This window comes from Oryx dammah, unplaced genomic scaffold (genome assembly GCF_014754425.2).
Source record: "Oryx dammah isolate SB20612 unplaced genomic scaffold, SCBI_Odam_1.1 HiC_scaffold_26, whole genome shotgun sequence".
In the NCBI taxonomy this organism is placed as follows: domain Eukaryota; kingdom Metazoa; phylum Chordata; class Mammalia; order Artiodactyla; family Bovidae; genus Oryx; species Oryx dammah.
In genome coordinates, this window is record NW_024070210.1 from 32,951,559 (window position 1) to 32,964,593 (window position 13,035).

Here is a 13,035-nt window from a genome sequence, read left to right on the forward strand (position 1 = left end):
TAGAGCCTGAAGTCAGGCAGGTTGATTCCTCCCATTCCATTCTTCTTTCTCAGGATTGCTTTGGCTATTTGAGGTTTTTTGTATTTCCATACAAACTGTGAAATTATTTGTTCTAGCTCTATGAAAAATACCGCTGGTAGCTTGATAGGGATTGCATTGAATCTGTAGATTGCTTTGGATAGTATACTCATTTTCACTATATTGATTCTTCCGATCCATGAACATGGTATATTTCTCCATCTATTAGTGTCCTCTTTGATTTCTTTCACCAGTGTTTTGTAGTTTTCTGTATATAGGTCTTTAGTTTCTTTAGGTAGATATATTCCTAAGTATTTTATTCTTTTCGTTGCAATGGTGGATGGAATTGTTTCCTTAATTTCTTTTTCTTTCTCATTATTAGTGTATAGGAATGCAAGGGATTTCTGTGTGTTGATTTTATATCCTGCAACTTTACTATATTCATTGATTAGCTCTAGTAATTTTCTGGTGGAGTCTTTAGGGTTTTCTATGTAGAGGATCATGTCATCTGCAAACAGTGAGAGTTTTACTTCTTCTTTTCCAGTTTGGATTCCTTTTATTTCTTTTTCTGCTCTGATTGCTGTGGCCAAAACTTCCAGAATTATGTTGAATAGTAGTGGTGAAAGTGGGCACCCTTGTCTTGTTCCTGACTTTAGGGGAAATGCTTTCAATTTTTCACCATTGAGGATAATGTTTGCTGTGGGTTTGTCATATATAGCTTTTATTATGTTAAGGTATGTTCTTTCTATTCCTGCTTTCTAGAGAGTTTTTTTTTTAATCATAAATGGATGTTGAATTTTGTCAAAGGCCTTCTCTGCATCTATTGAGATAATCATATGGCTTTTATTTTTCAATTTGTTAATGTGGTGAATTACATTGATTGATTTGCAGATATTGAAGAATCCTTGCATCCCTGGGATAAAGCCCACTTGGTCATGATGTCTGATCTTTTTAATCTGTTGTTGGATTCTGATTGCTAGAATTTTGTTAAGGATTTTTGCATCTATGTTCATCAGTGATATTGGCCTGTAGTTTTCTTTTTTGGTGGCATCTTTATCAGGTTTTGGTATTAGGGTGATGGTGGCCTCATAGAATGAGTTTGGAAGTTTCCCTTCCTCTGCAATTTTCTGGAAGAGTTTGAGTAGGATGGGTGTTAGCTCTTCTCTAAATTTTTTGTAGAATTCAGCTGTGAAGCCGTCTGGACCTGGGCTTTTGTTTGCTGGAAGATTTCTGATTACAGTTTCAATTTCCGTGCTTCTGATGGGTCTGTTAAGATTTTCTATTTCTTCCTGGTTCAGTTTTGGAAAGTTGTACTTTTCTAAGAATTTGTCCATTTCTTCCACATTGTCCATTTTATTGGCATATAATTGCTGATAGTAGTCTCTTATGATCCTTTGTATTTCTGTGTTGTCTGTTGTGATCTCTCCATTTTCACTTCTAATTTTATTGATTTGATTTTTCTCTCTTTGTTTCTTGATGAGTCTGGCTAATGGTTTGTCAATTTTATTTATCCTTTCAAAGAACCAGCTTTTGGCTTTGTTGATTTTTGCTATGGTCTCTTTCGTTTCTTTTGCATTTATTTCTGCCCTAATTTTTAAGATTTCTTTCCTTCTACTAACTCTGAGGTTCTCCATTTCTTCCTTTTCTAGTTGCTTTAGGTTTAGAGTTAGGTTATTTTTTTAAAGTGTACATATGTGTATAACTCAGTTTGTTGTACAGCACAGATTGGCACAATGTTTTAAATAAACTTTAATTCAATTTTAAAAGAATTACTAAAACAAAAAAGGCTGAAGGGATATAAAAACAAGACCTACAATAGACTTCATATCCAAAGACACATACAGACTGAAAGTGAGAAATAGAAAAAGGTATTCCATGCTAATAGAAATCAAAAGAAAGCCAGGGTCATAATACTTCATCAGATAAAATAGACTTAAAATAGTTAAAACAGAGATTGTTACAAAAGACAAAAAAAAAAGGACATTACATAATGATCAAAGGATCAATCTAAGAAGATACAGCAATTATAAATATACATGCACCCAACATAGGAGCACCTAAATACATAAAAGCAAATATTAACAGATACAAATGGAGATATCAACAGTAATGTAATACTAATAGAGGACTTGAACACCCCACTTACATCAATGGACAGATCATTCAGACAGAAAATTAACAAGGAAACACCAGCCTGAAGTGACACATTGGACCAGATGGAGCTAGAAAGCAAAGAACAAACAAACCCATTAGTAGAAGGAAATAAATTATAAAGATCAGAAAAAAAAATAAACGAAATAGAAAAAATAGAAAAGATCAACAAAACTAAGAGCAGTTCCTTTGAAAATGTAATATTGTAAAGCAACTACATAAAAATTAATTTAAAAATGTTATTAAGGACAAGTACATCAGATTAAGGTCTAATACGTTAGAGCCCTGCATTAAGACATGGGACTTCCCAGGTGGTTAAAAAAAAAAAAACTTTAGCCAGACTCATCATGAAAAACAGAAGGTCCAAATCAGTAATTTCAGAAATGAAAAAGAAGTTACATCCAGCACCATGGAAATACAAAGGATCATAAGAGACTCCTAAGGGCAACTATATGCAAATAAAATTGACAGCCTAGAGAAATTCCTAATATGTACTATTTTCCAAGTCTGAACCAGGAAGACATACAAAATACAAACAGACTAATTATCGTGATGAAACTGAATCAGTAATAAAGAAAAGAAAAAGAAAAAAACTCCCAGTAAACAAAAGTCCAGGACCAAATGGCTTTCACAGGTGAATTATACCCAACATTTAGAGAATAATTAATACCTATCTTTCTTAAATTATTCAAAAAAAATTGCAGCGGCAAGAACACCTTCAAACTCATTCTATGGTGCCACCATCACCCTGATACCAAAACCAGACAAAAAAGAAAACTTCAGGCCAATATCACTGATGCAAAAATGTAGATGCAAAAGTCCTCAACAAAATATTAGCAAACCAAATCCAAATCCAAAGATACATTAAAAGATAATATACCATGATCAAATGGAATTAATCCAGAGATGCAAGGGCTTTTCATTATCTGCTAAGCAATCAATGCAATACACATTAACAAACTGAAGAATAAAAATCATATGCAGAAAACACTTCTGACAAAATTCAACTTCCATTCATCATTAAAAACTCTCCAGAAAGTGGGAATAGAGTGAATTTATCTCAACATAATAAAGGGTATATATGACAAACCTACAGCTAACATCATTCTCAACAGTGAAAAAAGTTGAAAGCATTCCACTCTCACTACTTTTATTCAACATATTGAATAAATCTAGCCAGAACAGAGGAGATACAACGAAGTTGGATTTTAGTGATCAAACTGTTGGAAAAGTGTATAGAAGATTTAATAGGAGAGCTAGTTGGCAGTTTTACCAGTTAGGAATTCAACAGTCAACCTCAGGAAGAAAAGGGAGAAGAAATAACACCATTTTGCTTTCCCTGAGGTAAACTATTCAACTTTAAGAACAGTTCTAATTCAGAACAGCTAAATCAACCCAAACACCATTTTCTAGTGTTCATTTAGTTAATGGATTTGTCTAAAAAGACCCTTTATCTTAGGGAAAAGACTTTACCAACATAGCATTTTCCTTAGAAGCCCCTTTTGTAAAATTAGAAATGAATTCAATGAATGTTCCATATATTTTACTGCCACAACATTTAAAATATGTTTTTCCTCCAGGAAATTTTCAAACTGATCTCTTTCTTCCCAGGTACCTCCAGATCATCAGTTACTCGATGTAAACCTGGAGCCAACTGCCCCGGTTCACACAGTAGCATCAGCAGACAACTGTCCCCTCTCTCTGTCACAGAAGATTCCTCTGCTCCTATTCTTGAACTTCAGAGTCGAGGATCCTCTGGAGTTTGTGGACACAGAGCTGAGAGGCAAAACAGATCAGGTATGTGAGTGACCTCCTCTTAAGTAACAGTACAGGTGGTAAGCTTCTAGCCAGCAATGAAAGATCTCAGCATTGGCACAGAATGTAAAGAGGTGACACTGACTCTGAGTACATGTGAGCAAAGTTTATCAAGTGGGAGGAGAAGGAAGAAGAGAAATGTATAGTTACAATCCATTAATGATGCCACTGTACAGTGTAGCAGAGAAGTAATTCCAAAACCTATAGTTGGAGGGCTTAACACATGGTTAAACAATGACTTCTAAGTAAGTTTATAAGGAAACAATTTTTCTTATCTTCAAGATGGCAAAAGCTAGCACCTTTTATCTCAGTCCTGAGATTTAGTAATAGCAAGCTATACCCATTCTGAGAAGAATAAAAGCACCAGTAAAATCACAGACTCTGCTCTTATCTTTATTAGGACTGCCAGTCCTTGGAGCCCTTCTAGTTTTCCAGATTTTATACCTCCTTCAGGACACTTCAGTTGCCTCCCTGATCAGCATTTACTATTAAATCAAGACCTTTAACCTTTCCTCACATCTGCCTGATCACTTACCAACCCCTGGAATACTTGGGTTACTGGAATCACTAGATAAATCTCTTAACTATATCTGTGGGTTTCCCAGTGAATGTATCATTTTAAAACGTAGCTGGAACATGCATGGGACTCCCCTAGTGGTTCAGACGGTAAAGAATCTGCCTGCAATGCAAGAGTACGCATAAAATCCTTAAAGGATGAAAAAGGACAGAGGAGAGAGCTAAATAGAGAGACAGAACTCTGGAAAACTCTAAAATGATCAGAAGAGAACAAGGAACAGGACTCAGCAAAATAAAATGAAAAGGAGAGGTCAGTGATATAGGAGGTTGTTATTTCATCTAAAGTAAGTAGTGAAAAAGTATCCATTGAACTTCAAAAACAGGAGATTATTTATTATTATCTAGCAAGAGAAATTTCAACAGAGTCATGGGGCACAAGCCAAAATGTAGCAGTTGAGGAAGAATGGGTGGGAAAGAAGCAAAGATAGTTAAGTACAGTATACAGACAAATCTCAGAGATACTGTGGGTTTGTTTCTAGACTCTTGCGGTAAAACAAACATCACAATAAAACAAGTCACATAGGATTTAAACAGACAGTTATATAAATGTTTGAAAGTGGAAATTACAATAAAATATCTGGACATAAGTGGAAATAAATAAGACAAAACACTAAAAAATAAATAAATAAATAAATGCAGCTGGGTCCACTAGGCTGTGGCCCAATACTGTTACATTTTGGTGATGGACATCATACTGCCTTCCCCAGAGATAATCTCAAGCTTCAAGTCCATATTCACTTCCTCTCATCATATGACCACACTTTTACCTTCCTGAAAAGACAAACAATTGTGTGCTAACAGATGCTTTCCTCCCTGCCTCAAAGTGTCTCTGTTCTCTTGCTTGCTAATTTGCTAATTATCATCATTGCTGGGGCTTCCCTGGTGGCTCAGATGGTAAAGAATCCACCTGCAATGCGGGAAACCTGGGTTCAATCCCTGGGTTGGGAAGATCCCCTGGAGAAGGGAACGGCTATTTACTCCAGTATCATTGCCTGGAGAATTACATGGACAGAGGGAGCCGTCAGGCTACAGTCCACAGGGTCGCAAAAAGTCAGACCTGACTGAGAGACTTTCACTGTCATCATTGCAGGGACCACTTTTGACTTCTGTGTTTGCTACCATTCTGATGCTGACTCCTCCTACATCCATGATTACCTCCTCTCCAAATCTCTTCCACTTACATTTTCAATCTCCCCTTCTCCATTTATTCCTTCAGCTTGGCCAACAATATATTAAAATCTCTTGCATCCTTAAAGTCAATAGTGACACCAGCAGAAACAACAAAATAACTCTATCCAAAACAAGTGGGTAGTGGAAACAAATCGAAAAACAAAAACATCATAACTTTGAGAACACTAGCTTTAAAAAATAAGCAGAAGAGAAATAATTCAGGGGACCCAGGTAAATGAAGGCATAGAGGAGGTGTGAAAGCCTCTTCTAGGATCCTACTTATTTGATTAGAGGTTTTTATGAGAAAAGATTTTTTTTCCCCAAAAATGACAATATTTTAAAATGGAATCTCAGCAACTATGGACCCAAAGGCCAAAACTCTTTTGTAAAAAGTGAAGAAAATGACATTGTAAATCTTCAGAAAGTTTTAATTGGCTTTAATTAGTTGCAGTAATATTCTTATTATCCCAGTTATCTGCAGAACAGAATGTTGCAGTTAATTAAATATGGTTAATAAATTTGCCCTTTCTATCATATACTAATTACAAATCTCAAAGACTACCACTGAAGACCACATGTGGCATAATTTACTCTTTCTGCAATGATTCAGAAGACACTTGGGGATATTCCTAGACACCAAAAATAAAAAGAAAAGGAGAAGAATCTAAAGAGCAGCTCGCCATGCTCTCATGAATGTTATGGTACTTAACCTCAAAATGAATCCCATGAGCTAAGTATTATTGGTGTTTGACAGAGACGCTAAGATCAGAATTAAATATATACTCAGGGCCTTCTGGTGGCAGGACTAGGACTTTCACTCATGCTTCCAAATTCCAGTGGCCTCTACCATCAATCTGTGTAACTCTAATCAAGGTTCATAGAGACAGATGGAATTACTGGTAAATCAATTTTAATGATGTATATACAAAACAATAAATCTAAGCAGGACTATAGAAAATCACATTTAAATGATCAGAAAAATAAAAGAACCCTAGAGAGTCAATCTTTCTATCTACAATCTTACTATCTACAGATAGTAAAAATTAAAGAATTGTCAACAATTCAATCTAGTTCACAGAAGAACGAGCCAATACTATGGGAGGATTTAGGTGACTACTGGTGTCATCAAAAGTACTCTATATGCTCTAACAGTGGTACAGATGTCATCTTCAAAGGTGACAGTAAAGGCAGATGTCAAAGGGACACAAATAATCTCTGTAGAATCATTTCTCCTTTATGAACTAGTCCCTTAGAATAGTGTGATCTAAAGTGTAGTATACCTTTCTCTTCTATTAAACCTCTTGCAAGGCTGCCATTCCTGCCAGGAAACTTTTCTCTAAACCATTTCTGAAGCTTCCAATGCGTAAATGGGGAGCTCAAGCCTGAAACCTAGACAAAATGAATATTCAGAATAAAAAGTTTAGACCCTGGAGTCATACTGACTTGGGCTCAACCTTGAACAACCTTTAATACAAGTCTCAGTTTTTGCATCTGTAAAACGGGACTGGTAATACCCACTTAATTGGGTAGGCTTGTGTCCCCTTCCCAGCCTTCCAACACAAGAGCTCTTGTTCTGCCCTCTCATTCATTTTCGTTTTTTTCCCCTCTACTCTCTCTATAAACCACATGGGCATAGCGAATTTAAAGACTGTTATCAGGTATAGTTAGTCTGTACACAGCCAAGAATGCTGGTGAGGGTACTTTCAGTCTCATCTCAGTGTCACTGCATCACGGAAGTTTCTCCTGGTCACTACACACCTCATCTTAACAAGTGCTTCTTGTCTGCCTCCATGCGGCCTTGTATCACCATACTCGGCCCTTCTCCCACTGTTTTAGATGTGTTTCCTGACCTTCCTCTAGATTATGAGCTCAAGTCTTTCATTTTTGAACCCCTGGGACCTATTTAAATAGCTCCTGGTAGTCTCCACAGGACTTTGTTGAATAAATAAATAAAAGAATACTAGTTTTCATCTTCCAGAGACTAGGCTCTGAGAATTCTGTTTATAAGACTTGGAAGTCATGTAGTAATTGCCTGTTCATCCTGCTTGATTTATACTCTCCAATGAAAAATTCGCTTTCAAGGCTTGCTATCTGCTTTCCCCAAATAAATAGCTGGATGAAAGCCTTTGCACAGCAGAGCGGTCACACGTGGGTCATTAAGCAGTGAAAACATTCAGTAGAGAGCCGGCAGGTTCTGAAGAGGAATGTGAGAAACCCATCTACTATCACTCACAGGCTGTGGGCTGTACCACTTGCGTAAGCCCAGGATAAACCTTATGCTTAGAGGAGGTCCCTGGAAACACCGTGGAATCTTAAAGACAATTCTGTCTACCTTTCCCCGGATTCTACTATCTGGGGACTCAGGATGACCACTGCTCTCATTTAACGTCCTGATAGGTATATAAATTCATTGTGTTGAACTTGTTTTCACTCTTAGGGAGAAGACCTTTACGACTGTCACTTTTGGAGAACTTCAGCTATTTCAATGTGAAAAAAAGAAAGCTACTAAATTTTCTTAGTAAATGTAAAAATATAAAGCAGAACTCACTGTGCTCCCAGAAATATATTAAATAGTAATTTGTTCTGAGGTAGGAGGTGACTTTGTGCAATCTAGACTTGCTCTGTTTGGGGGCACATCCTTTTCAATTTATTAGTAATCTTTGCTGCAGTTAAAAAAAAAAAACTCAGTGGGAAATAACAATAAATATTTATTTCTCATTCACTTTTTATGTTGGTGAATACAGGGTTCTGAATAGGTCCTGCTCATTCTCCATAGCTGGTCACATAGACCAGCTTCTATTTGAGATTTTCCATTCTACTGGCAGAAAGAAAGAGCTAGAGAGGTGGTGGGACCGTGTGAAGCCGCTTAAAGCTTCTGCTGAGAGGTGGCACACCATATCACAGATGGTGAACATACCATCTGTTCACGTTTGTTTAGACACATCATGTGGCCAAAGCCAAAGCCTTTGAAGCTGAAATGCTCTCACAAGGAGGTGGGTAGGGTTCCCCTGAGAACAGAGAGCATCCACCAAGTTCATCAGCATCATCATGGCCTGGATAAGGGTCCCAGATACACAGTATACCTTATAGAGCAGAGATTCCAGACAGAAAATGAGCCAGTGTTATTTGTCTCTTCAAATGGTAGTAGGGAAAACAAAACACTGGTGATTCTGTCTGTCTCTGATTTCTGTTTTATAACTTGATTTCCACACATTTGTATTCCGTTCCTGTTTGCAGGGGATGATGGAGCACAGACTCATCCTGAGAACAGCGGCCAAGAAAACAGAATCAAGGCTCGCTGCCTATCCTGCACGTCCATGGTTCTGAAGGCTGTCTGGGGACTTTTGATCATCTTGTCAGTGTCATCATCTTGGGTTGGAACCACACAGATTGTAAAAATTACTTATAAGAACTTCTACTGTCCATTTTTCATGACTTGGTTTTCAACAAACTGGAACATTATGTTTTTCCCAGTCTATTATTCTGGTCATCTGGCCACTGCTCAAGAAAAACAATCTCCAATGAAAAAATTCAGGTAGGTTTCATGTTAAATGGCCAATAGGAGATGGTTTGAAATAATTTCATGCAAATATGCATGATTTTGACTCTTTGAAAGATGAGTTGAGGAGTGTGGAGAGGCAGGATCTAAGGTCAGTAATGAACATATGAACATGAAGAAACAGAATCAACTCCCTCCTCCCTCCAAAATGATTGTCTACAACATTCCAGGCACTGTGCTAGTGCTTTTGCAGATCTTATCTAATTATCATTGGTAGTAACAGCCACCTTTTAAGGTGGTATTAATTATCCCTATTTTAGCACAAGAATAACAGGTTTGGAGAGATTCAGTGACTTGTCCAAGGTCACATATTTATAAATAATGGAACCCAGATTTTAATCCAGCTCAATCTCTCTCTCATCATGTTTTCAAAGAACAACCCAGGGTCTCGAGCCCAGAAAGAAAAAAAAAAAAAAACTGTATTAACAAGATTCTTACAAAAACACTTGCTCAGTATTCTGGACACAGTGGTGTTATAGCAGATAAAATGACTTGGTCTCATGCAAATGGAAGTCTGACCTTGGGATGGTTTAAAAGAAGCTGTTCTTTGCTGACTAGGAACAGAGAGCCTTGTCTGTTGGTTTGCTGGCCATGAACTTGACAGTGCCATGGTTCTATTGGTTGCTCTGAGTTAGACCTGGCTTATGCAGCTCCATCTTGGGGAGATTGGAAAGTTGGCTGAGTCATGTCATCCAGGCCTGCACAGCACCGAGGAAAGGCAAAAGTAGCATTTGGGTTAAAGGTCCTTTGCTAACAGACAGATTCTTGAAAAGAAAAACCAGAATCAAGGAACAACTTCTAGGACAGTGTTTCTGCTCACCAAGAGAAAACAATGGTCTTGACCTCAGCAGATGGCAATGGGAGAGTGACAGCTTTTTGCTTATTCCTCCTCAGCAGAATGGCAATAAATTTGTCTTGCAGGAGCCCAAATAACTTTCTACCTTGCCCTTTTACCTTATGATAAAAAGATGATCATTGGTGGATGGTAAGACTGTCGTTAAAAATGTAAGACACACTGCTGAGTTTTCCAGATTTGCTGGCATATAAAAAAAAAAAAAAAAAGTAAGACATTCTGAAGGCTTTATCGTCAACTTCCAATTTCTATCACCAGCTTGGAATTGCCCAGGAATACTGAAGTCGCATTGTGAGCTGACTTTCTCTGTGTGTCTAATGACATTCTGCTATCATTAAAGCAACAAAAACCAGTTCAAAAAGAAGTGTTTTCTGGTTTGGAGGAAAGAAAAAAGCCTTATATCTGTTAAGGATTGCTAAGACTAATTTCTTCCCATCAAAACAGACATGATCCTGGGGCATAAGATCTTTTTAGATAACAATACTTAATACATGATTGCAGGGGACATAATTATCAGAATAAAGTTCTCCCTGATTGCAGATACCTCCATTTACTTATGGTGTATGTTTTCTACTCAAAGGTTCCTATGATTTAGACACATATGCTGATTAAAAACAGCAAAAGGTTAGTATGGGAAGTAATGCCTCAGAATACCTCAAAGCAAGCCAGTTCAATTTTACTTAAGAGAACACATTTACAACAAGAGGATCCTGCTGATAGACGTGTTGTTTGGGGAATGAGTTTCTCTTACACTGAACAAACTCTGAATTTAGTGAAATCTGTGACTTGACGGGACACCTTCACCTGTTTGTTAGTTCTAGCGTGAAGTTGACCATTTCTGAAACTGAATCAAAGAGCTTTTATTTTCAAGCAGAAAACATTGTCTTTGAAGGGAATATTCTCCAGTAGCCCCCTCCATATGAAAGGTAAACACTGCCAGAAAATTCTGAGATCCTTGATCTTTATTCCCTGTGGACTCATTAACACCGTCTGCCAAGAAGTCACCCCATGAAGCTCTCACAGCAGAACAAGGGGAGAATAGTTAGTGTCTAAGACTGGAAACTGGATGTATCCCATAGCAGCAAACCCTCTATTTTCTCCTTTTCTCTTGAATGGTATGAAAGCATTTCAAGTTTTTTCTGTATCACTAACATCAAAAGAATTTTCAACAAAGTATCAAAATTGGATGATAAGGATTGTTCATTTGGAAGTAGTTTTTGATATTTCAATCATGCCATTTATATATAGTTAAGAGAATTCAACTGCCTCAGGTGAATTTGAAATTTAAGAAAAAAATTATATACCAGTTTTGATGGTATATCAAAAGAATATCAAAGGGTCATTTCTTAAGGAAAAAAATCTCTAGAAAGCCTGAAACTGGAGCCAAAGATATACCTGCCATATGTCAGGAAGCTAGGAAATGTGCTGAAGATGCCATCCAACATATAGAAATTGTTCTGTAACTAGTAGCTGCTGCAACAGTGATGAACATGATTACATTGTCAGTACCCCCAGCTTCTAAGCTTCTTTCCAAATTTTGCCTCCTGTCAATGCTTCTTGTCTAGAAATTCTGATATCATCCCAGGGAGAGACAGGCTGTTGTTATCTTGTTTCTCCACAGAAATCCATCTTTTTAAAAGAAGTTTTCACATTTCCTAGCACTTAATGCTTAAACAGCAAGAGGTTTTACACAGGTGAACTGGTGTTTGAATGGAGACCAATTTTAATTCTTGTAACAGCAGTGACAAGTGGGGAGAAGGTTGGCATTGAGAGGAAAGGGGAAGAAAGGGTAACAAGGAGGCAGCCAGTTCCTGGGGGACAGGATAAGCCAGGCCAAGAGCCTCTGCTAGACAGCAGTGCTATACTGGGGGCACTCTCCCCAGCCCACCCCACAGGGCAGGGTGTTTCCTTTCCTGAATCCAAAGTCTTTGAGCGCATTCTACCCAGCATGATGGTGGTAAGAAGAACCATCTTCTTGGTAAGAAGAACCATCACTGGCTAGGGCTGGTGATAGGAAAAGAAAGTCTTTAATCATAAATAGATTTGTTGTGGTTCTTAATAAATATGTATTTTAAAGGATGTTTAGAAGTTATAGATGTCAGGATAAATAAACCCATGACTCCCCACTCCAGCTCTCCCTGGCAGATTTCCTCCAGGACCAAATCTCTCTGTAAGGACAGAATACAAAGCATGTGCCTAGATGCTCCATAAAAACTGTTGCTTGCTCTGTGTGTGCCTCTGATTCTGAGTATCTCAACAGTAGGGCTTTAGAAAGGCCATCCATTTTATAATATTGTAAATCAATTACACCTCAATAAAGCCAAACAAAGCAGAGATGCCATCCATTTTCCTGTGTGTGTGAGCATGTGTAATTTCTGTTTACTTTGCAAACGGTTTTGCCTCTGGCTTATTTAGTCCCTTCACTGAAGTTTTGTCTCCTTCAAGTTAAAATTTAGCTTTGGGAAATCCCATTTTGATTTTATGAAACCTTTCCATTTTGGTTGTCTCCCACATGAAAGTAAAACCACAGCGTGCATGTCCATGTGTTCAAAATGGATTTTTAACCTTCCGAGAGGCACTGGCCTACAATTCCCTGTGTTCTCAGCTGCTTGGAAGCAACGTTTACTACGGGACTTGATATTGAAGCTCACCTCCCTGAGCCTGAAGCCTCACCACTTGGTCATGTCCTCCCCACATGCCGTCCTCCTGTGGGCTGAACCACTTCATACAGGGGGGCAGACATTGCCTGGAGGTTGCTTTGAGGCAAAGTAATACTTTGAGACACAATTATCTCTCTTCAGAAAGAGCTAGAAGAGAAACCAGAAACTAGAGCTATCTAGAGCCATATAAATAGATTTATAAACATAAATGTGCAACTTGTTGCTTTAAATGG

The 13,035-nt window shown here is 37.8% G+C and overlaps 1 protein-coding gene across 1 annotated transcript in view; it reads left to right on the plus strand.

Annotated features, from left to right (window-relative positions):
• The window catches only part of SLC35F4 (solute carrier family 35 member F4), a 269,024-nt gene that overhangs the window by 233,585 nt on the left and 22,404 nt on the right, over positions 1-13,035 (plus strand). The window contains exons 2-3 of the mRNA XM_040226368.1: positions 3,781-3,966; positions 8,968-9,265. Of these exons, the coding sequence (XP_040082302.1) occupies positions 3,781-3,966; positions 8,968-9,265 (484 nt within the window). The remainder of the gene's footprint in view (positions 1-3,780; positions 3,967-8,967; positions 9,266-13,035) is intronic.